The sequence below is a fragment of the Anguilla anguilla genome, chromosome 11 (genome assembly GCF_013347855.1).
Source record: "Anguilla anguilla isolate fAngAng1 chromosome 11, fAngAng1.pri, whole genome shotgun sequence".
NCBI lineage: Eukaryota > Metazoa > Chordata > Actinopteri > Anguilliformes > Anguillidae > Anguilla > Anguilla anguilla.
The window spans coordinates 4,944,573-4,970,099 of NC_049211.1; the positions used below are offsets into that span (position 1 = coordinate 4,944,573).

At 44.6% G+C, this 25,527-nt stretch overlaps 2 protein-coding genes and 1 long non-coding RNA gene across 3 annotated transcripts in view; 1 reads left to right on the forward strand and 2 right to left on the reverse strand.

The window, feature by feature from the left end:
• Window positions 1–25,527, reverse strand: part of LOC118207890 (plexin A3) — a 591,709-nt gene that overhangs the window by 477,042 nt on the left and 89,140 nt on the right. The window lies entirely within an intron of this gene.
• On the forward strand, window positions 1,966–3,733 carry LOC118207896. The gene is made up of 3 exons (XR_004761478.1): window positions 1,966–2,155; window positions 2,876–3,032; window positions 3,192–3,733. It is a non-coding gene; the product is annotated as an uncharacterized LOC118207896 (long non-coding RNA).
• si:dkey-8e10.3 (serine/threonine-protein kinase SBK1) lies at window positions 12,142–16,356 on the reverse strand. Its single transcript, XM_035382075.1, has 3 exons — window positions 16,190–16,356; window positions 13,497–13,699; window positions 12,142–12,832 (listed from the first exon to the last, which is right to left on the reverse strand). Exons 1-3 carry the CDS (start codon window positions 16,335–16,337, stop codon window positions 12,143–12,145), a joined length of 1,041 nt encoding a protein of 346 aa, XP_035237966.1. The 5' UTR covers window positions 16,338–16,356; the 3' UTR covers window position 12,142.

Consider the following 25,527-nt stretch of genomic DNA (forward strand, 5'->3'; position numbering starts at 1 on the left):
GGTTATACAGAGGTAAAAGTAAAAAGATTAAGGTGCAAAATGAAGTCTTTGCATTTTTTCCCACCCAAATTGTCTACATAATATATTAAATGAATATCAGCGGTTTGCAAAAAATTTCCTTTGGATAAACAAATATATTAAGCTGTGACCTAATGATTAAATGAAATGGTATATTACCGACCATGATACAAAACCTCACCATGGAATATTTTTTACTACCAGCAGAGGGCACCCTGTGAATAGTCTATACAGCAGGACACAGGCAATGGTTTGCTTTAGTGGTTTCTTTATAAACCATGGACATGTATAACACGTCTGATTTAACTGATCAAAATAATGAGTACCAGTCAATTAATTAAAAGAAAATGCCATGGTAACTCATTTTGGAATATTATTCGAAGAGGACCCTTATGTGAAGACCATTATGCAATTATATAATGCCTTGTTAAATATACTAAATACTGTGTGTAATAATTTTTTTTTAACTGAAAATAGGATAAAATCAAGCTAAAAAATGTTATTCACACAATTTTCTCTCTCTCTCTCTCTCTCTCTCTCTCTCTCTCTCTCTCTCTCTCTCAGTAAGGAATTTAAAGACAGGTATGTCTGCATTTGAGACTGGTGATTATGAAAATGTTCTGTCAGATGACAATTAAATGTCAAATATAGGTATGAGAAACAAAGGTATGCATGAGTTGCATTTATAAAATGTTCCCTCCTCGCTGTTCAGGTTACTAATTTTAGGAGATTGCTGGGTCAGGATTGCTTTTTTTATTTATTGCATTAGTGTATTAGTGGGCTTAAATAAAGATTGTGTGTGATGACCTCTTTGTGCTGCATGTTCACTAAAAAAACGATTGTGCATTCAAGTCTTTACTTACCAAAAAACATTTATTCTGAAAGGCAATACCATAAAAAGACATGTAGCTACTTGATTTATTGTGATTTTGCTTTGCTGTTACTTTTATTGGTCTGGTTTTTATTTTCTTCCTGTTAGGAGCTATGTCCGCAGAAGTTCTTGAGCTGACCGCTCGTGTCCTACCAAAAGGCAAGTTGTATCTTGTTCATGGGTTCTTGCCGTTTAGAAATCAGAAACTTCCAGCTGTCAACTCCAGCCATCTGTGTCATTGATCTGTGCGTTCTCAAATCAGTGAGTCACTCAGCAAGGTAGCCTCACCTGTTGTAGGTTCCATGATACCTCTCTCACAGGGATATGTGTCAGCTTAGTGGTCCATAAATACAATAAAATAAAATCGATTTTATTTTAATACAATCATTAAATGCACACAGGTCACCATCATAAGAAATAAACAGGGATAACAGTCATTTGTGCACATTTTAGCTGATCAGTATTAATGGGGATGAAAGAGAACTGTTATTCTGAACATGATTTCAGGTATCCTGAATGGATGTGCTCTCAGACTTAGTGTGCATGTGTTGGTTGCAACTATCAAGAATTATACTGGTGTTCCATACAGCTTGTTTCCTAAAAATGTTTAAGGTGTAACCGTTGTGCACCAATGACCTTCAGACAGTTCAGGCTCCTCCCTATAATGCCTAGGCTATTGGGTCTGGCCTATGCAAGTGGGGTGTGTATGTCAATAGGAAATGAACATCAAGTAAAATAGAACAGTGACGAGAACAGGCCATTCAATCCAACAATGGTCGCCATTTTCCTAACTAAATTGTACCTAGTGCTCTGATTACCTACAGACTAGGTAGTATCTAACACTGCCTGGTCTTGAAGCCTGGTCTTGACAATCCCCAGAGTTTCTGCCTCTACTACGTGAACTGGCAGGCTATTCCATGCATTGACTACTACTCTGCGTGGAAAAAAAAATTCTTCCTAATGCCTGTACGAAATTTCAGAACGCCCATGCCTGAACTTAAAATCATTTTTTTTCACAAATAATCCCTTTAAGGTACCCACATAAATCATAATTTCCTGCCGCCTCATTGGTCGCTTGTTCGTCCTCGTCAGTGCCGGAGAGCTCCGTGGAAGTGGACCTTGAGGCGAGCCGCGGGGCTTCCTCTTCCTCCGAATACGACGACATCGAGGACGAAGCCGCCGACGCCGCCGCCGGTGCCGCTCGACTCCTGGGAGAGGAGCTGGCGACCCACGAACAGAGGGAAACCCTGGGGAACGTGGCCTGTGGTAAACATGACATGGACAATTTACACAGTCTAAATCGGTCTAAATCGGTGGTAACCAACCCTGTTCCTGGAGGATATGCCATCCTGAAGGGTTTACACTCCAACCCTAACAAAGCCACACCTCCTTCAACAGCTAGAGCAGGGCTGCCCAACTCTGTTCCTGGAGGTCTACCGTCCTGTAGGCTTACACTCCAACCCTAACAAAGCCACACCTCATTCAACAGCTAGTGTTGAGCTGCTACAGTAATTACTAGAGTCAGGTGTGCCAAATTTGGGTTGAAATTAAAAACAACATGATGGTAGATCTCCAGGTGCAGCGTTGGTTACCACTGGTCTAAATCGTATACACATGTGCACACATTTTTGCATAATATGAAGAGAAAAATTTGAAGTCAGGAACATATTGAGAGTTTATGAGCTTCAATTAGAAAACCTGTAGGCTGAACCTCTGAATAATCACGATATGGACTGCAGCTATATGTTCCTCACACCTAGGCACTTTTTTTACACTTTATGCTAGCTTGGCTTTTTAAACCTTTTTCTAACTGACTTATGTTGATTTACAGCAGTATACGATAAGTTTCCCATCTGATGCTCTGATACTACTTATACTTAAAACTAATGCTACCACGTTGACCTTTGGAAACATTAATCTGGAATATTGAGAGAGTAAATGACTTATCACATTTTGACTGTTTTGACTGATGCTCTGTGAATTCAGCCACTGGAAGAGAGGCGGAGTCTCAGGAGGACTATGATGATGTCATAGAGCTTCCATTGGTCAGGGAGCCACAGTGTCTCCGTAACTATGAGAACACCTCAGAGAGGAAACTGAGTAACACGGACAGCGATGGCTTCCTGCAGCCAATCCAACACGGGTGAGAAGCGCTTTCATCAGAATTTTCAAGTACAATTTAATCACCAGAAGACTTCTTTTTCTTCTAATATTATTGTTCCCTGTGTTTAACCTCTTTTAACCTGCTTTTAAAAAAACAAAACATTTTTTTTAAAATAATCATGATCTTTCTCTTCTACAGCTCTCCAGTGGTGGAGTGAGCAGTTAGCCAACGTAAGGATGGCTCACTCTCTAACCAGATTTTGTTCAATGCTTCAATCTGGACCTAGTAGAGTTTTAAAAATGAAACGTATACACTGTTTATTATTAGGTGCGTACAGAAGTATGAAAGGTTTGTGAAGGACAAAGTATATCATTTTCTTTTGGCACAGAATTGAACTGTAAAAACAATGAGAATTTTAGTGCTTTTTAATCCGTGCAGTTACATTAAATTATGGAGGGTGTTATGGTCCATATGAAGATATACACTAGCTAGTAAAGGGAATTACAATAATAAAACTAACCATTAAAATGTTGTACCTCAAGGACAGTTAATGCTCACCCACATTTATAATTAAAAACAGAACCTTGAGACAGTTTAGAAATGTAAATTATATTAGCATTGCATTAGCTATTATTCAATATTGATATAGCTAGTGAATAAATAGTATTGTTTATCTAGAAAGATTTTTATCTCCCTGTGCTTATGAGAATACACTTTTAGTCATTGTCTGACTCGATGTATCCTTAGAGTTTGTAGTTTTTGCCATTCATGGAGTATATGTCCTGCAAACACTTGCTTATGCATGTGTGTACATGCTTATGTATGCTGCAATAGTGTCATTTAGCTTGATTTGTAAAATGCCACTGAAGTTCCTCACATAATTCTAATGTAGATAACCCTAGAACAAATCAAGGGGAAATAAATATTATTATACTCTGTTATCGTACACTCTGAGTTTACTTAATGCTTTACTGTGCACATCAACAGAGAGAGACACATTTCACTCATTGGAATATAAGTGGAGTGTTGGCCTCTGGTGTTCCAAAGCGTGTGCCGATACAACCACTGGCTTCTGGGATTTTGAGTTTCTGAGTGCACCCTGAGTTTCTCCCCTGCTAGGAGATTGCTTTGATGTTGTGCATCAAACTGTATGTTATATACATGTCTATAGTTTGATCTACAGCACAAGAAGCCATTTCCCACATGTTTTAACATTCAAAACAAAAATATTCAATGGGATAAATATAATAAATCTATGAAATATAAAACTAATTATAAAGACAAATTTTGTGAGAAACAAAGTGAAATGCTTTCTTGCAAAAAAAACAAAATTTTATTTGGAGATCTCCATTCACCCTGCACCATGTGTCTTCCTTTTGTTTTGGAAATAAGCAATTGGAGGCGTAAATCAAATAAATTGATTTTATTGTTATATATAATATGTTATATTATGCCATCTATAAAATTCTGGAATTGGAAAATGGGGAATTAAAATTTAATTTAATTTTTTTATACAGTGTACAGACATAGCCATTTCAAAAAGCATGGGTGTTTATATAAAACTAAATGCTTTACCTACAGTATCTGCAGCCTGTGGTTGTTACTTTTTTTATTTATTTTTTTTTTTTACATAGTTTTCTGAATTAACAGCAGCCTTTTCAGCGTGGATTCCAAATGGCCACAAAAGTAATAAGCAAATAATCTGCTTGCTGCAATTTAGGGACGGCTATACAAGACAAAACAAAAAAGGGGGCAAACCTGTGTCCCACCCAATCAAAAAAAGAATTTAAAAAAAGAAAAAAAAATATTCTTGAAATCAGTATAAAATGTATCATGTTCACCATTCATTTTGGTTACAGACAGCCGGCGTGGATGTAATAAGCAGTCATTCCCTTTGCTGCAAAAAAAAAAAAAAAAATAATAATACATTTTTATCACACTTCAAAAACAAGCGCTTGGCGTCCTGTAAAGTCCGCGACCCCTGCAGCTATCCCGCGCGGTCCCGCTCGCCACGAATGACCGCAAATGGGCACGTACAAGGTAGCGAAACGTTTTTTGAAGCGGGGTCTGGACGCGGAACGACACACGCGGCGTGTTTTGACAGCCGTTGCTCAGCGCCGCTAAAACAGCGCGGCTCTCTCGGGGACACGCCCCAGCGGGACTAATTTGCTAGTAAGCGCTCCCGGGTTTATTACGTAGACACAAAAAGACCCGCCGGCAGCAGCAGCGGCGGCGGCGGCGGGTTTCGCTGGAGGGACGACGCTTAGAGAAGGGATGGAAGCTTAAGAGAGTGTGTGTGAGAGAGAGAGAGGAGGCCGGGAGCAGAAATAACCTGATGTACATTCCAAAGCCAGAGCAAAGGCGAGGCTTTTTAATTCTTCCTTCCCTTGGCCTTGTACTCCCAGAAAGCATCACTGCTGCTGCAGACGAATTCTCCTTACAACACGCCTATCATTGTAGCCGCATGCTTTACTTCCTAGTCTCTTGCCACGCGTTACTTCATTTTGGATGTCACTGACACAATATTTCCATCGTAGAATAAAAAGTATGTGTAGTGTACTTATATTTTGCGGAAAAAACGAAACCTAAACAAACGTTACTTGGGCCTGCAGTGTTTGTTGTAGTTATCCTGGATCGTATTGGGATGGCAAGTGTGCCATCCCGCCAAGTTATGCCTTGGCGGGCGGCATGCCCCATACCCACAAACATTTCCAGTTGAGACAGCTAGTAAGTTTGTGGCTCACTGGTAATGTCGCGGCCTAAGACCGCTGAGCCATAGGATCGAATCCCACCTCACACAAATTCTTCCATTTCCTATGCATGCTTATTCGCGGTTACTGAGTAGTCATTCACTACGAGTGGTTATAGTGAGCATTGATGAGTAAATAACAGCTGTGATGGAGGTGTTGTTGTTACTCTGAGTAGTCATTCACTACGAGCGGTAATAGTGATCATTGATGAATATCTAACAGCTGTGAGGGAGGTGCTGTTGTGTGTTGTGGTTACTCTGAGTAGCTATTCACTACGAGTGGCAATAGTTGAGCGTTGATGAGTAAATAACAGCTGGTGTTGAGGGAGGTGTTGAACGTAGGTTGGGCTCACGCCTGGCGAGCCGCTCAGTGTGTATCACTCCAGGGACAATGCAGCAGCGGTGAAAGACGAGAGACAAACGAGACACTGTGAGATGGGCTGTCTGTCTGGCCCGTCCACTGTTGAGCCATTGGGCCACTTTCCGGCCATAATTGCAGTCCATCCAGATACCCTTCCACTCAGTCCACAAACACAACCCCCCAAACCACCCCCACACACACCACACAACACTTTTATTTTATGTAATGGGATTTCCAACCTCATACAGAGGTACATAAAACATACATAAAACTTTCCTTCAAGTTTCTGTGGTAAACATCTTGTAACTAGTAGCAACCAGTGAAGTCTTTGCTGAAGCACAGATGAACGAGTGAATCAAAGCAGCCTTGGCTGTCCTTTCTCCACAATGGAACCTATTAGCTTTATGCTACAGCATACTTCAGACTAACGGTTTCCTTTATTTGTATCCAGCGATTGTCAGTGCTTGCTATGACCTCACCAGATGTGAATGCTTTTAAACAACAGCCATTATTTAAACACCAAAAAAAGAACATAATAGCTGACAGGCAGTGCAAACTGCTCAAGTGACACCTGTTATATAACCTCATGCCACTGACACTCAAGCCGATGTTCTCAAATCCCGATGCACTCATGCCGCTGTGCAAAGACCTGCTGCTGTTGGGCTTTGGTTCAGGCCTTTAGGGAGGCGGGGGGGGGGGGGGGGGGCACGGGGGGGGTTCTTGTGCCAAGGCAAAAAAAATCACAGAATTTCCTAACATCACCGCAAACCTTTCCGGTGGTGTAATGGGGAGCGCTCGGCCGGGTGAAGACGGCTCAGCTGTGGAGATTTTCCATTGCAGTGGAAGCCGTATTAATAGGGCCCGGGGTCCCAGGGTAGATGGGTTTTTCTTCGAACGAGAGAGAGAGAGAGAGAGAGAGCGAGGTAGGGAGAGGAAGAGAGAGAGAGAGAGAGAGAGAGAGAGAGAGAAGGAGAGAGAGAGAGAGAGGGAGACAGAGAGAGGTAGGGAGAGGAAGACAGAGAGAGAGAGAGAGAGAGAGAGAGAGTGAGGTAGGGAGAGGGAGACAGAGGGAGAGAGAGAGAGTGAGACAGAGAGAGCTGTCTTTCCTCTGGCCTCCTGTTAGACCTGTAGCTGGAGCTGCCCGGTGGCGCATCTGTTTGTCCAGGAATCACACCGCGGACTCTTAGAGCAGTGGTTCTCAAACTCGGTCCGGGCGGACCGCTGTGTATGCTAGTGAGTCTTTGCTAAGCAACTTGATTCTTAGAACCAGGTGTGTGCGCCCACCCTGGCCCTTTCTGGATGAGACTGGGGGCCCCAGCTCTAAAACATGAAAGGCACCTCATTAAGAGAAATTAGCAGCTTGTTAAAATTCTGGGATTGCAGTCGAGGTTGGAATGAAAACAAGCATACGCAGTGGTCCCCCCCCCCCCCCCCAGGACGGAGTTTGAGAACCACTGCTTTAGAGGATGATGTCATGCAACGAAGGCCCCGGAGGATGATGTAATGCAGACGGAGGGCAACGAATGACAGCTTCATCCGTGCGCCCTTTCGTTTAAAACGCCTGGCGAGCTGGCAAATGGTGGCGCAACAGGCTCCCTGTTTTTCTTGTTCCAGTTCACTCAAATTCTTTCGTCTGAGCTTTGTGCTCTCGTGCCTTTCCTGGGTTTCGTTTGGCAGTTACCTGGATCTACCTGCAGGTGTGCCCGCGAGCCCAGAGTTATTCTCACTGAAATGTTTTTGCCCCCTGAAATTTTAGACTCAGATTTCAGAATGAAGATAAAACTGTGGTTTAATGCAGTGGTATGTATCATATGTGGCACAGTGCCACTCAAGAACTCAATCAATCAATTAATTAACCCTGTGCAGTGATGATGTTTGTCACTTGAGCTGTGACCGGTGCTCATACAAATGTCAGATCAAGATATGATTGAGCCAGTTATATAATTTAGAGCAGAAGTGGGCATAAAATCCCGAAATGGATTGGCCCTTGTGGTGCACCCCCAGCATAGGCCCTCTCTCCTCTCGTTCACTTTGGGGGTGTTTATGAGAGGTTCTGCCCAAAAGCACAGATGCCACAACTCTTTAAGTGGTTTTGGTGATTTTGAGCCCGTGGAAGGTTGAGGGGATTATATTCTTTTTAAAGACAGGTTTTTGTGTGCTGTGAAAGGATATTTTAGACACCTAAGAGTAGTTTCTGACAACCTGCAGGCTTTATAGTGGCAGGTATTGGGCATGAAAATACACTTCAAGTAACTCCAAAGCAGCACATACAGCATAGCCTCCAGGATTTGTGCAAATTCCCTGATTTAGAAAATATATAAATTATTTTTTTTAATAGTTTAATCTTATTTTCAGTTGAAACTTTTTTCCTAAGGCTCATGCAACATGAGGGTGCTGTACTCATGGAAAGCAGTACTGACATGACTTGTTTTTTTAAACAACGTATGGTTATGGTCAAGCATAAAATGTCAGATTGTCTCTGTTTTGTGAGCGAAAATGGGAAAGTAAGGGTTAAACCTTTACTGTGAAAATGAAGAAATTATCCCACTGTGTGATCCGAGATGGCATAACCCTTTTGAAGAGTTGGTTTTTGTACAAATGTTTATTGATAGCTGGTGTTCTAGAACTCCTCTGCTTTCAGTCACCAGCAGTGATTGTTACATCGGCATCAGAACGTTCAGTTTAGAACACTCTAATCACGCAGTATTTGTGACCTTGCGCCCTGAAGGGTTAAGGAATCGTGTTTTTCTGTGTGTGCAAAGGGCGACAGTTTGATCTACTCCTGCGGAGTCAGGCCGTGGCAGAGGGAAGGAAGTAGAGAGCGGGGTGTTGGCTTTCGTTGATGCAATCATTGATCCTGTTTGTCAGTCGTGTGATGCAAGTTGATATGCCTTGCCTAACGGGCGAAGAATGTGCTGAAGGGCTACTTTGGTGGGAATACCACGTGTTGAATTGGCTATTTATGAGCGTGACCGCATTGATCATTTGCCGCAAAATGCATTAACCCTCCATTGAAAAAGCTATGCGATGTAAAAAAAAAAAAAAATTTATTTATTTGAACAAATTAACATGTAGAAAGGTTCAGGGATTCTCTGTCCTTGTCATACTCATTATTCATAGTATTTAGCGGTGCATATTTTAGTGATACCACAAGGATTGCTTACCCACCTGTCTCCAAACAGGATGAAGCTGAATAAAAGCTTATAAAAATGGCGAGCATTGTTGAGCCGAATGGTCTGGTCTTGTCATTATGTTATGTTTATGTGATGTTACATTACATTACATTATATTATGTTATGATTGCACCTTGCTGCTGCAGACTCGTGCTCATAGTACCCATAGTACTTTTCTGACCTGTTCCAACTAGTCTTTCTGTGTGCTCCCTCTCATTGTAGCAGAAGTAACGCCTGCCACACTTGTGTATTTTGATCTTTTTCCGTGTTTCCGTGGTTTGCTTGTGTTTACAGTTGTATTTATTTATGGTTATTTTACTGTATTTTTCTTTGTTGCTTTGCTTTGAGTGTAGGAAAATGGGAAAAAATATTAAACATATTATTATCATTTTTATTATTATATGCACAGTGGTGGAGGGTCGATTGTTGGCAGGGTACGGTGGCTACACTGACTCTTCCAGCGCAGTTCCCAGTAAAAGCTAACAGCTCAGATCCACCTGTCTGTGTGTTGACTGAGAACTGAAAGTACAGTGCAGTCAAATAAACTGATCAGAATGATGTAAGGTATTCATCCGCTGGGACCTGTAAGTGAAATTACCAGCTGATGTTTTGGGAAGTGGAAAGGACTATCAGGGCTATATTCTGAAGGGCATGTAATCCAAGGGCAATGCCACGTGGAGCGTGACTCTTTAATGATGCCCATTGGTGGCGGTAACGAAAGGACGTCTGGGCGCAGCCTCTGAAGTCCCGTTGGACGATCCCAGCTCCCGGGTCTGCTGACAGGTGACCCGGGATAGTGTGACGGCTCGAACGATGTGTACGCACCAGGGCAAGTAAGTTCAGACCCCGCGCCAATAAAACCCCCACAGTTTGCCCTACCTCGCCCCCCCCCCCCCCCACACCCCCACCCCCAAAGTCCCCAAACCCTAAACCCGTTTTACCGAGCACAGCTCTCGAACCGGAGACAGCCGCTGTGATTTGTTTCTGGAAGGAAAAAAAAAAAAAAAAAAAACCTAGAGAGTGGAATCCATCAGTGGCGAGCCAGCTGCAGCAGATGCCAGCGGACGGTTTGAAGTGGGGGGGTGGGGGGGGTTGGGGGGTGTAGTGGTAAAAGAGTGCGCTCAGTAAGGGGGTGGTAAGTGGGTATGAATCACAGTGTTATGGAAGATGCTTCAAAGTGAGGTCATTCAATCCGCTCTCCAGGGGTGGTTTGGGTGGGGGGGGGGGGTTGAAGGGGGAGCAGAGAAATCACGCTCATACGTTTTTCATTTTCTTTTTCTTTCCTTTTTTTTGGATGGGCACATGGAGCACTGGCTGCTACTTACATTAGCGATCTTCATTCCTGGTCCTGGCTGGCCGCAGGGTCTGCTGTTTTTTTGTTTTTCGCCTTAATATCAGGGACCGATTCAGACCCAAGAAAACCAGGTGAGGTCAGTTAACTGTGTAATCGACTAAATCGATCGATTAAGTGCCAAGTAACAACAAAAACCAGCCGGGCCTACCAGGACCAGGCATGAAGATCGCCGAGCTACACTTTATAATAAAAAAAGTCAACATCGAGGCAGTGAAAGCAGTTTCTTTATGTAACGAGCACCACTGTACCCAGCACTGCGTGTCTTACTGCAGAGCCAGTGGGCTCTTCAAATCCTCATCAACCTTGAGAACCATTTTGCCGCTTCACATTTTGACTAAACTGAGATTACTGCCAAGGGTGTGCAGCTGTGGGGCGACAGATCAGGAGGTAAGACCAATTGTCTGGCAGTCGGAGGGTTGCCGGTTCAAACCCCGCCCTGGGTGTGTCGAAGTGTCCTTGAGCAAGACACCTAACCCCTAACCCCTAACTGCTCTGGCGAATGAGAGGCATCAATTGTAAAGCGCTTTGGATAAAAGCACTATATAAATGCAGTCCATTTACCAGTCCATCTGTAACCAGGCACATGAAAACTTTTTGTTTCTTTATTGTCCGTTATTAGAGTCACACAGCCTTACCTACAATTTTAGCAGATAATTCACTAGATCGCTGTGAGGACAAGAGTGTGCACTGTAATTCAAAAGCAACCCAGTCTGTACACATGCAGTGCGTGGAAGAATAACATCATTTACAAAAGAACAGATGCAAAAAATAATAACAATAAAAAATCTGAGAATATACACGTGCGCATCTACAATGCACCCACACCGCAAACGTAATCGTCAACATCTGTCCATCCGTCAGATTTCCAGATGGATTTCTAACGGCTACCTGAACTCTTCTAACTGATCCCTGCGATCTCCCGTGGCCTGTTCCCCGCTGAATTCCACGGTGTTTCGACGGCCTTTGTGCTATTAATACTCATCTAGCATCGAGAGCCCGTATTTACAGGGCTCTAAATTTAACTGTATACGAACGTTACGTAAGCTAACGCTATTATATCACGCTGAGAGGACAGCACCGGCTTGACACTTTGATAGACTTGTCAAACGGCTCCTACAGCAGCATACCGCAGGAGCGTGGCTGGAGAACTCTCTGCTGTGACCGCTGCCCTTGAGGACGTGGCGGTCAGGGGTAATGTGCCACTGCGGCGCTCACAGCTAACCTTTAGGTACCCTAGCCGCGCGCGGTCTTCGGTTTCTGTTTTTGGGTTGGACGGCGCGTCCAGATCGGATCAGGTGACTCCCTGTTTTTCAGTTTCCCCCTCGACTTCTCTGTGAAGAGAGAGAGAGAGAAGCAAGCTCTCTCCTGATAATTTTTTAGAGTAACCCTCTCTATTGTTTAAAAAATAAACCAGTATGAGAGCCTGGGAAGGCGGGTATTAGCTGCCTAATACTGAAATTCCCCCGGGTTTTGGGGGGGGGGTGGTGGGGGGGTGGGGAGAGGGGGGGGGGTTCAGTCCGCCATTTTAACCGAGCCGCTCCGGCGCACGCTGAGCGTGGCGCTGGCGCCGGCGGCGCCGACCGTCCCGTTCTCTCCCGCCGGTTCGGCGGCGTCCGTCGCCCGCGCCACCCAGTCCCGGTCCACGTAGGCCTTGACCCGGCCCACCCCGCCCCTGCGCCCGGCGTCCGGCTCCAGGAGCTCGCCGAACATCTCCAGGCAGGCGGGCGTGAACCTCTGCCACTGAGACGGCGGCTCGGCGGCGGCGGCGGCGGCGGCGGTGGGACCCCCCCCGCCCCGCCAGTCGGCGAACTCGCGGTAGAAGTCGTCGGCGGGCGTGCAGCTCTCCCAGGGGAAGAAGCCGGTGAGGACGCAGAAGAGGAGCACGCCGAAGGCCCAGGTGTCCAGGCTGGGCTCCACGCTGAGGGGGTCCACCCCGGGGGCGCGCTGCCCGTCCGGGGACGCCACCACCGCGCACAGCTCGGGCGCCATGTAGGGCAGCGTGCCGGAGATGAGGCGGATGAGCGCGCCCCGCTTCTGCGCCAGCCCGAAATCGGCCAGCTTCACGCGGCTGCACTGCCGGTCCAGCAGCAGCACGTTCTCGGGCTTGACGTCCCGGTGCACCAGCCCGTGCCCGTGGATGAACTCCAGCGCGCTGGCGATCTGACTGGCGCAGCGCTTCACCGCACTCTCAGGGATGCCCACCTGCCCACGCGGACAAGGAGGAGGAGGAGGATGATGATGATGATGTTATAATAATAACAATAGCAATTATAGTTATCAACCGGATACATATCATGGCCACGATTTTGCGGTATTACAAGCAGTCTAGGTTAGCCCTGAAAATGAAACGAACGCTTTCGTTTTTTCAGTTTGATTGAAGCGGCTTCTGCATCAGCATCATACTTAAGTAAAAAATCTATAATTGAATATTATGTAGCTAACAGGCTGGACATTTTTCTTTAAATGCAGCGGTAAGGGATTTATATGGTTCGGGATGTTGACTTAATTCCCATATGACTGGTGTTATTTACTTGGGAAATCAAATACAGCTATTGAGACAGGAGACCAGTGCTTCAAGTAACATTTTCCACTTGCTTGAATCACTGACTGACTGACTCATTGACCGACTCACTGACTCACTCTCACACTGACCGACTCACTGATTCACTGACTCACTGACACACTGACTCACTCACCCGCGGCTGAATCACGGCGAACAGGTCCTTGCCGACGACCAGCTCCTGCGCGTAACATATTCCAATTGTTTGAATCACTGACTGACTGACTCATTGACCGACTCAGTGACTCACTCTCACACTGACCGACTCACTGATTCACTGACTCACTGACACACTGACTCGCTCACCCGCGGCTGAATCACGGCGAACAGGTCCTTGCCGACGACCAGCTCCTGCGCGAAGGCGTAGTGCTCCTGGGAGTGGAAGGCGATGCCGAACAGGCCCACGATGCAGGGGTGCTGGGACAGCCGCAGGGAGATGCAGTACTCCCGCAGGAAGCCCTGCAGCTTGGTGGAGGCCTTGGGCATCACCTTCAGGGCCATGGGGGTGCCTGCCAGGGGGACAGGCCCGAATAAAAGCCCAACTTCACATTTCTATTCTTAGTGATACGGTACATGCAATCAGGCACAGCTCTACCCTTTATGCCACCCTATAGGCCTAAAAATAGCCCTGATTACAAGAGGAGGGTGGGTGTGTCCAGGAGATAGCAATTGTGGACCCACTTGACACCCCTTAACTCATAGCCCCCCCCCCCCACCCCAAGACAGATGGCACCCAAGGTGACCACCCATGTCACCTAGAACCTGCCCTGCACCACACCCAATGCATGCTGGGATAGGCTCTAGCTTCCTCACGACCCTGACCAGGAGTTTAAAACTGAATGGATAGATAATACATATTATTGGCTAATAATAAATAACTAAATAAATGAGTATTATCCTGCTTTCCTAAATGTTGCCTGTTGTTCACAGTCATCTTGCATGCTTTATTCTAGCCCTAATTTGATGTACCAGATTGGCATCTTTTGGCAGGAGGGGGAAATCACGACCATCTACCTTGACGGGCACATGTTCCTCTTCCAGATTGTTCATTGAATGGCGGGGAAAGTGTGTGTTTGAATGAAGTGACAGCCTAATTCGATGGGGAAGTACGTTTTGTTTCCAGAGTTATGGAGGAGTGAGACCAGCCAATCTGGGATGGGGGTGGGGGTAGGGGTGGAGGGAGGAGGGGGTTAGATTCAGGCTATTTGCGTCTCAGTTGTTTCTAGTAATTATTGTTTGCTATGGATGAAGTGAGGCTGTAAGCTGCAGCATTCAACTGACGAGGTTAATTACCTACACACGGGAATATTGATTTTAAAATGCTCATCGTCCGGAAGCAATTCATCATCATCCTGAGCTCCTCAGTATGATTATGCATGCAAAACGCACAACAGGAACCTTAGTCTGTTTTCATTAATCAGAGGACATGGGCTTTATCGTCCCTAAAGACCAACCAGCCGGAAAGGGAAAATATAAGACAAGGCCCCATCCAATCACATTTAACACCCTCCCCATTAAGCTCATGCAGAATGATTTGAAATGCTTCAGCTTTATCTGGTTCACATAATAGACATGGCTAGAACATAACTGGCGGATGCTGTGTTTAGAATAGCACAGCACATCACATTCAGGGATCGATTCAGGTACTGGAAAGAGACATTTTTTTTAACTTTGGACTGGACTTTGAGTATATCCAGAGAACATTTAGCTTGTGCTGGTTCATTGTGCTTATGTTATGGTTCCCATAAATATTAATATACAATATTTATTCCAATTACCCTGGCTAAATGTGCCAATTGACTGAGTTCACAAACACTCTAAGATTATATCACCGTAACACATGTCATATAGGGACACAAGAACAGCCTTTAGCTGTCATTGATGTGCTTATCAAGAAATGTATGTAAAATGTCAGATGGCAGACTTGTTAGGGCTAAGTAAATAACTGAGAGCGGAAGTTGGCATGAAAACCATGCCCACCTCTGCCATGGGTACCACTGGTCTTTAGCTCAGCATGTGTCTGTTTGGAATGGGTGACTATTTCACAGACCTACCCCGGCAGCGGTGGGTGACTATTTCACAGACCTACCCCGGCAGCAATGGGTGACTATTTCACAGACCTACCCCTGCAGCAATGGGTGACTATTTCACAGACCTACCCCGGCAGCAATGGGTGACTATTTCACAGACCTACCCCTGCAGCAATGGGTGACTATTTCACAGACCTACCCCGGCAGCGATGGGTGACTATTTCACAGACCTACCCCGGCAGCGATGGGTGACTACTTCACAGACCTACCCCGGCAGCGATGGGTGACTACTTCACAGACCTACCCCTGCAGCGGTGGGTGACTACTTCACAGACCTACCCCGGCAGCGATGGGTGACTATTTCACAGACCTACCCCTGCAGTGATGGGTGACTACTTCACAGACCTACCCCGGCAGCGATGGGTGACTACTTCACAGACCTACCCCTGCAGCGATGGGTGACTACTTCACAGACCTACCCCGGCAGCGATGGGTGACTACTTCACAGACCTACCCCTGCAGCGATGGGTGACTACTTCACAGACCTACCCCTGCAGCAATGGGGGACTACTTCACAGACCTACCCCTGCAGCAATGGGGGACTATTTCACAGACCTACCCCGGCAGCAATGGGTGACTATTTCACAGACCTACCCCTGCAGCAATGGGGGACTACTTCACAGACCTACCCCAGCAGCGATGGGTGACTACTTCACAGACCTACCCCTGCAGCAATGGGGGACTACTTCACAGACCTACCCCTGCAGCAATGGGGGACTATTTCACAGACCTACCCCGGCAGCAATGGGTGACTATTTCACAGACCTACCCCTGCAGCGATGGGTGACTATTTCACAGACCTACCCCTGCAGTGATGGGTGACTACTTCACAGACCTACCCCTGCAGCGACGGGTGACTACTTCACAGACCTACCCCTGCAGCGATGGGTGACTATTTCACAGACCTACCCCGGCAGCGATGGGTGACGAACAGCACCGTTCCGTACTTCCCCTTTCCGATCTCCTTGATGACGTTGAAGTGCTCCTTGATCTCCAGGTAGCTGAGGCTCTGAGCCGTCAGCTCGATCAGCTCGTCGATCAGGCAGCCGTCCGTCATCCCGACCTCTGTCCCCCCCCGGCCTAAAAAAAAAACCCCCAACAAAACCCAGTGAGCCAAAGCTGGAATCTAGACGTCAAAGTGGGGTGGATATCTACGATGAGAGACGTTTTGACATAAACAGAGTAGACTAGGTTAACCTCGATATAGCTCAGTCAATTATAAATTATGTTATATAATCAGTTCTTTCTCAATTTTAAAAACCAGGTGTTAGGAAAGGTGTTACTTTGTGGTTCAAAGAACTTGACACCAAGACCAATTTTTTTATTGCTAAAAATAATTGTGCTAAGACAATTAAGACAAGCACACTACTGCTGCCTCAAGGTAAACTTGACATGGACCTCACTAAAAAAAGCAAATAACTTTCTTTGCAGCTTAATGATATGAACATGATATATTGTTGTGCTTGTGAGCTGCACCTGCTAGCCATTTGAGTGTGATCATCCGTTGACTTTTATGTGCACGGGTCCCTTCCTGAATCGGCCGTTAGCACGTTAGCATGGAACGCTCGCAGCTGTCATGCTGTTTCGGTGGATCTGCCCATGTGTTCCACACCGAGCTAATTAGCTGTGCATTGTGGGAGGCCTGCTAGAGCGGAACACCATTGGCTCCGCCCTACCAGGATAGGGGGGTTTAAGTGGGGGGGGGGGGGGGGGGGGGGGGCGAGATGGGTCTCTCAGGTTACTGAGCATGTGTCCTTCCTAGCACTGTTCTAGGCACTTACAGGCTAGCGGCTATTGTTCATGAGACATACTGCCTTGCTCTCATTGTCAACGGTACTGTGTGAATTGTGAAATGGAAGAAGTCACCAGCCCGTTGGTAAGCGCACACATTGCTCCAGTGCTTCTTGCGTAGATACGGGTAACACAGCAGTAACTACAGAGGTGATTATGAATTTGGAGGAAAAATAGTTTGTGTATTTGGGGAAGAAAAAAAAACAGCTGATAAAGCGCACACAAATAACAAAATTAAACTCCACAATGCTGCATATCTTGCGTGTTGGTAACTTTATTAAATTGACTAATAAGTGTACCAAATAGCAAGACAAGCAGCATTGTGGAGTTTCATTTTATTTGCGTATCTGGGGAAAAATAGTTTAAAAAAACACATTCTATTCACTGTGTTGCTGTATATGTGTGGAGTATATGTGGTAAGTATGTTGATAACAGTAAACTAGACATACAAGCTCATGAGTGTTTCACACAATACTAAAAATGATGTGCATGTTCAATTTATGTAATATTACATAGCATGACCATAATAGTCTGTTATTTGCAATATTGCATGAAAATTAATATCTCCCTTTTATGATACTCAAGATACACATATATGATGAACCATGGAAAAGTATACAAATCTAATAATGAACGCAATTTAAAAATTAAGTATGTCATATTAGGTCATACTACAGTATCAATGCATGACATTATTGCCATTTAGCAGACTTAGCTTATCCAGAGCAACATTGTAATTTTATTTATTATTTACACAGTACTCATTTATACAGCTGCATATATACTGAAGCAGTTCACAAAGGTACCTTGCTCAAGGGTACAATGACACTACATGGGAATTCAACCTTTAATTTAATTTAAGTCCAGTTGCTTAACCAGTATTCTATACTGCGGTCCATATTGGTCCCATACAGAATATGCTCTACATTAATTTAAAAAATAATAATAAAATAAAATCTTCATGCATCGGTTTCCTTGCTTTACGTTTTCATCACAGTGCAATATGAATTATACTTTTGTCTGTGCTTAACACTGGCATAGTTTATCACTGATACTTCAGTAATTTGGAAAACACACAAAGCTTTCTGTGTGTGATGTGAATATTCTGGTGTTGGTCTGATACCGATTCGGCTGCTGTGTCTACATGTTCCCCTTTATGTCCCGGGGGTGTGACAGGAGAGAACCACCTGAGGTGCCCTACACACCTAACCCCCCCCCAAACCCCTTAATGAGGCTTCTGCACTGTTTCAGCCCTGGGCGTCATTTCAAGGTTCCATAATTCAAAATTTTCTCAGTTTCTTCTTTCTATTTTCGTGGAGAAAACATGAAGTTAAGATAAAAGAAGAGGTTTACATTTTGACTATGATTTTTTCCCATACGGGTCCCATTGGGGGGGGGGGGGGGGGGCAGCTGCTTCATTAAGTGGTAGAGTTTGCCGTATATATATGGGGGTGGGGGTGGGGGGGGGGGGGGCTAATGCCGTGTGTGACCCACTGTGGATCCCCCCCGCTAATGAAATTAACTCATAATAGAGTAAAATGTGACATGTGATGCAGACGGACTTATGGAGAGGTGATCTGGAGGAGATGATCGTGTGTCACAGTAAGCCGTGTGACATTGTTGCTTCTGATCGTTTCCATAGCTACCACACCTCAGGAAGCTGGGGCTGTTTCTCTGCCAAGACTTCTCCTGAGATGCAACAATGTTATATAACGTTTACATTAGCTGTACCAATAAAACTGTATGTATAAACTATCTGCATGAAATGTGTTGTAGTGATAATATAAAAGAACAAAATTAATATACTGTACTTTTAATTGTTTGTTGTACCTTTCTGTTTATTGTTACCATTACTTGCCAGTATTTTTTAACATCTAAATTTAGCAATAAAGTGCTTATGAGAAATTACAAATAGCGTAATAAAATATTCACTCTCTATCCTAAAGCCTTTTAACTGACATGAGCAGCACACCTTGGCTTGATGCTAACATTTTTAATTTAATGTGCATTTTATGTGTATTAAAATACAGGGTGTATTTCATTTTTCTCCTGTTTTATTTTCTGTTTTTTCTTTTTTCACCACAGCCAACACAAAAAACAGTAAAACTCAACAAACATCCCAGCTGTCTGAACCATACAGTATGTGCTAATGTTAGTCACTGGCTTTGAAATGGATTTAGAGAGTGACAAAAAAAAAACTTACAATGATCTAATATGATCTTAGGTTACCTTAATATAGAATAATGTACGTACATTTTAGAGAGTTGACTAACTGGCTAAATATTATGAGAGAAGGTTTTATTATTTCTCACCCCGAATTCAGAATCCGGCCAAACAATTATTTTCATAAATGGCCATTTTTTTCCTTTCTGGTAATTTGTCGGATTTGAGGTTGCCCCTCTCTTTTCAAAATGAAACAATCATTCCTCATCCATCAGATTCAAATGAATCGTGTACCTACTTTCGTTCAACGATATTTCTTCAGAAGGTTGCTGTAAATCATTCTGGAAGTGCTTTTCTCCTGTCTCCTGTCATTTTTGTTTTTTTTTTACATACTATATTGTTTGTAGAAACTATATTTTAAAAAAAGGTGATCTTGGACGTAGAATGAAAGGAAAACATTGGAGGTAGAATTTGTTTTGACAGAAAATTTAAATAACAAATTAGGTAGAATGATTATATACATTTAAGCTTTTGATCACATTTGTCTAATTTCACATTTTTTACGTAAATAAAAAAATTAAGATTATAGCGTATTCTATTTTGCTATAGTTTGGTAACCATGGTTTATTGTTGTTGTTTTTATTACTCAGATTGTGCTTCATGGAGGCGTATTTATTTTTATTCACTTTTTTAGAAAATCTCATTTTCAAGACACAACGGATATCATATACATTTGCTTTCTGATCTGCCTCCCTGCTTTTCACACATTGTGTTTGACTCTGCTGCTTCTGTTAAGGTGTTTGGTCAGCCTATACTGTTCTATGTTCTATGATATATCTTTAATAGACATTTGGCATTATACAAATACATGCAAAGAAATATATTTAGGCAATGTTTCATTCAGTAGGACATAATTTCTATAATAATAATAATAATAATAATAAGGTTCACTTAAAGAATAAAATTAATTACTGTATCATACATGGAACCTTTTTTTTACACCATATTTGTGCAAAAACAGTTAAAAAATTCATCATATATTTATGCAATTATACCCTAATACCGCAGTTGGAATAATCAACACTTTTAAAATAGCTGACATTGATAATTACTAATGCATTTAAATAGCCACATTTTAACACCATTTAAATCATACAATTAACAAATCAAAGAAACATGTCCACACATTTGTACACAAGCACCTACACACACATACACACACACGTAAATGCACTTACACACACTTCTGCGCACACACGTGTACATGCACTTACACACACTCACGCACAAACACACTCACAGACACATACACTCACACACACACATGCACACACTCACTCACTCACACACACTTACTCACTTACACTCACACACACACACACACACGCACACTCACACTCCCCCTCACTCACTCCCACACACATGCACACACACAGTAAAACACTGCGCTTGTCTGCTGTGTTGCATGCGTGTGCTAGTTAGCCGCGCGTTCAGTACCTGCTCCGTCAGTCTTTCTGTGTGTCCTTCCTTCCCTCTGCGTAGCCCCTGCAGTTTGGCTGGGCCGGTCAGAGCTGCCGACAAGCAGGGATCCAGAGCTCGCCCAACAGCTGATAGAGGTCTGGCTCCAGCCAAGGGCACGCACCGCGCTTTATATGGGGAGAGCACCTCCACCGCTCGGGCAAGATTAAGCGTGCCAACGCGTCTGCCCAAAACTGACTGTGCAAACATGGGAACGCGCATACACACTGGCACACCGCCACCCCCCCCCCCCTCCTCCACTCACGCCACCGTGACAACCCAGCATCTCCCCCCCCCTCCACTCACGCCACCTTGACAACCCAGCATCTCCCCCCACCACGTACTCCACCACCCAATCCACCATGACAACCCAGCACCTCACCCCCCCCCCCCACCACCCACTCCACCGTTATAAGCCTGCCCCCCCCCCCCCCCACATCACCATCCACTTCACCGTGACAACCCAGCACCCTCACCACCCACTCTACCCACTCTACCATGACAACCCAGCACCCTCTCCCCCCACCTACATATTAACTAATCTAGTGGTTTAAAAAAAAAAAAAAACGTATTAATAAAACGCAACAATGAACACCTTTTTTTTTTTTTTTTTTACAATAAAACATGCAACACATTTTGTGGGAAATTTAGCAGAAGTTTTAACCGAAATCCCATTTAATTTTTTCCATATGTGGGCCATGTGCAGAAATGCGCCTGAGTTGAATGACAGTAGCTAAAAGCTGCAGTAACATCCAATCGAACACGCTTAGGGTTACAGTCACGCGTGCCTGTGAGAGCGAGCATCATCGGACGGGCGAAATCAGACATAAATCTGACACTCGAGTCCACATCTGTGCCGTGGAAATAATAAATGGGATGTGCTTTTTAGCAAGCTGCCGCCAGTTTCCAGGGATTCATGGGAAATATAACTTTGCCCGGGTTTTTACAGTCATGCATGCAATTACACACAGACAGCAAGCTTCACAAAACGGCATTTATTCTAATACAATGAATCAATGCTGATCGATATGCATCTTATAACGATCTTTAGAAGGCTGTTTTCTCTTCGTGTCTATAAGGTTCTGTGTTTTATAACTGGATTTCTTGTTATAATGCTTTTTTAAGCTATTGAGTTTAATATCACGCTCATCTTAAAAAGTTTCCTGCTCTTGCTTATAATGACTGAATTCTTTTTGCTACTTTTACCTGTTGGTCGACTGAATTTAATAGTATGTTTATACTGGTTCTGTAGGTACTATGTGCGGTTAGAAAATGGATTTTAAAAGTTTTTTGCTTAATTTTTTAAAGATATTTTTCCAAATGCATATCTGGAAATACAATGCGAGAAGACTTATTCTGCACAACCACGTTTTTTAATCCTTTGTGCCTTGAGAGACAGTGATGAGACGACACTGGGGTGGACATTCTGCAAAACAAAAAACCCACTGCAAGTAGAGTTTTAACCAAGGGGGGCCTGCAGCAACGTGTGACTTATGTAAAAGTTGATGGAAAGGGCCCCCCTTCCCCAGGGGAGGGGGGAAAATAAATAATAAAATTTCCGGCTATGACACTGATCTCAAGGTCTCAGAGTCCCCTTGTCACTGCACGGTGACAAGCGATGTTTTCACGTCTTGACGGCATTTGTGGAAGTGTCTCTTCCTGACTCTTTCACTCCCACAGCAATATCCATTTTAAACGAGGACAAGTAGACTGTCGCCACTTTTTTAATGCAGCTTTGCGCAACTATTATTATTATGGAATTGTTTGTGTTTTTAATGTCATTTTATGTGAGCCTTTCACGGGTGCATGTTTTTATGTTGTTCGTGAGCCCCTAACCTAAGACAATTTTCTAACACTAAGTGATAGACAATAAAGTTTTTTTTTTGTTGTTGAATCTTTTGAATCTTGAATCTTGAGTTGAGTCCTGCAGACGAGAGGAGCGCAGGGTGCGCTGGCCCAGACGGGCGGGGTTCTGGAGCTCAGCACCGTGGCCTGAAATGAATCCCGTTCCCCCTGGCAGCCGAAGGCTTATCTGGGCACCCTGCGGCGATAGCGGCTACGAATGCCCCCGGGCAGAGGCATAAATTCACACTTCACACGCGCTCCCTCTGACACACACACACATACACCACCTACACACACACATACAGCACACACACACACACACACATACACCTACTCACACATATACAGCACACACACACACACGCACACACACACACACACACGCTCTCTCTAACACACACACGCACACACACACACACATACACCACCTACACACACACACACATACACACACACGCGCTCCCTCTGACACACATACACCACCTACACACACACATACAGCACACACACACACACACACACACGTGCTCACACACACACGCGTGCACTCTCTCTAACACACACGCGCTCACACACACGCGTGCACTCTCTCTAACAGACACACACACACACCCACGCGCGCACACACACACACACGCGCGCGCGTGCGCACACACACACACACTGGCACACATACGCACACATACACACACACACACACTCACACACTCACACACACACACACGCACACATACACACACACATACACACACACGCACACACACACACACACACACGCACACACACACACACTCCTGGAAAGCCTGGATGAGCACTTTAGTCTCTGCTGTCTTCACTCAACACTGTGTTCATAGCTCCAGCTGTCTGACTCACAGCGCTTTTATGTTCACAGTCATGTCGTGAGTTTTGCTCAAGGGCGCTTGGTGTGCCTGGTGTGCCTGGTGTGCTTGGTGTGCCAGGGCTAACCGAAGTGCAACTTTTCAGGTGACAGGAGTCTGAGTTCTCCAGGCACCTCAGTCAGGTGTGTGTGTGTGTGTAGGAGTGTGTGTGTGTGTGTGTGTGTGTGTGAATATTTTACAGGAATTTACAGAAAAAATTATGGGAGCTTCAAGAAATTCATACAGTGCATTGACAACCCTCTTGTCGATAAAAATCACCATGGCAACCTGGATGGCATTGCACGAGTACTAAGTTTTCACTGTCAGTTTAAGCTGCAATGCTCTTTATATTAACAGCAAATTGTTTTAAAAAAACCTCCTGATTCTTTTAAAGAATTCTCAGGCATGAGATTCAGATTTTTAAAGAAGCTTTTGAATCCGAATCACGAGACACCCCCCACCCCCCTCCCCCCCCGACCCACCCAAGTGAGTGTGACCTAAAATGTCTGGAACCAAAAAATAGGGGCCACAATCAGCATCGGTTTGCAGGGAACCACAACCCGAGTTACGGTTTCATTGCTGATACCAAGATGTGTTTGTTTTGTATTATTATACATCCATCCCACTGCGTTGGGCGCCAGTGTTCCTCCCATGCAGTCTCCTGTGCTGTCTGTGCCTGGAATGGAGTCACAGATGCAGTCCAGCAGAAACACAAACAAACAGTGTAGAATTACTGCCTCAAACCCAGTTCCATAAACGGAACCAAACAGGTCTGGAGTGGAACAGTGGAGCTGCTTCGATACGCTTTTGCTACTGTGTTTAATTTGGAAATCACAGTATTTATGATTTACGGCTACAACAGAACAGATTGTGAGTGACATACTGTACCGTGTCAAGATGAACTTCCATTTTGCATCTGCGCTACAGATTGTGACTTTGTTGAGGAATACGAACTCTTATTTGGTGTTTATCAAGCCAATACTTCAACAAGGCAACAACAGTCCAAATATTTTCAAACGTCTCCTTACTTGTGTCTCCGCCATGCTTCTGATGTTTAAAAAAAAATATTTCCCTTTCTGTATAATTCAAAATTATTTGTTTTTTTTTGCCCAATGGATGCATTTGCTCCTCATTAGCCCTAATGGGGTCTATTCATACCCGAGACGTCATTTATGTCCAAATGTGTGCACCCTGACAGTTCAAGTATTTCAGTTTGAGAATTTTTTTTAGTCGTGGCGGTGAAAGCAGTGCTTAGTCTAAGGGGAGAGAGATACGGGCATGGAGCAGCATTGGTATGCTCCAAGTTAGACCACGATGAGCACACTGAGGCACCTTTCCTCCACGCTCATCAAAAAAAATAAAATAAAATACGTGCTGTTGCATTGAATCAGCAGGTATACTGTGCAAGAGGCCAGACTGGCTTTCAGTGAGCGAGAGTGGGAGGAAGAGGGAGATTTTCGACGGCCTGGCTGAATCATTGCTTCGCTGGACGGCAGGCGGCCGTCCGCTTAATATAGAACCTTTAATAAACAGCCATTCAGGAGAGCTGGGTTTCAGACCGACTGCAGACGGAGTGGGTGAGGACAGCCCGGTGAGATATCGTTTCAGTCCCGCATGCCAGTCATCCCTCTGTTCCCGGCTCTGGCGGGACCTGTCCCCGTTCCCCCGTGACCATTCCGGGGTCGGGGGGGGGGGTGTCACCCGGAGGGGGGGGGACACATTTACAATGAACGTGTCCCGGGGGTGAATGCCGGGGTCTTCTTCCGCAATTAAGAAATTAGCTGACCTTTTCACAGTGATCCGACTTTTTTTTTTTTTTTTTTAACACGCTAACAGAGTTTCTGTTTTTCATGTTGGCGGTGTGGGCGCGTGAGAGAATGTGCGTATGCGTGCACGTACGTGTGTGTATGCGCGTTCGCTCGTGTGTGCCAGTAACGACATGCACTGGCCTGGTTTTCACCAGAGTTACAAGATTACAAAAAAGCTACGAACATCTGCTAAGACTTATGGAAAACCTTTTGGCTTTGGATAAGACGATGAATGACACGTAGT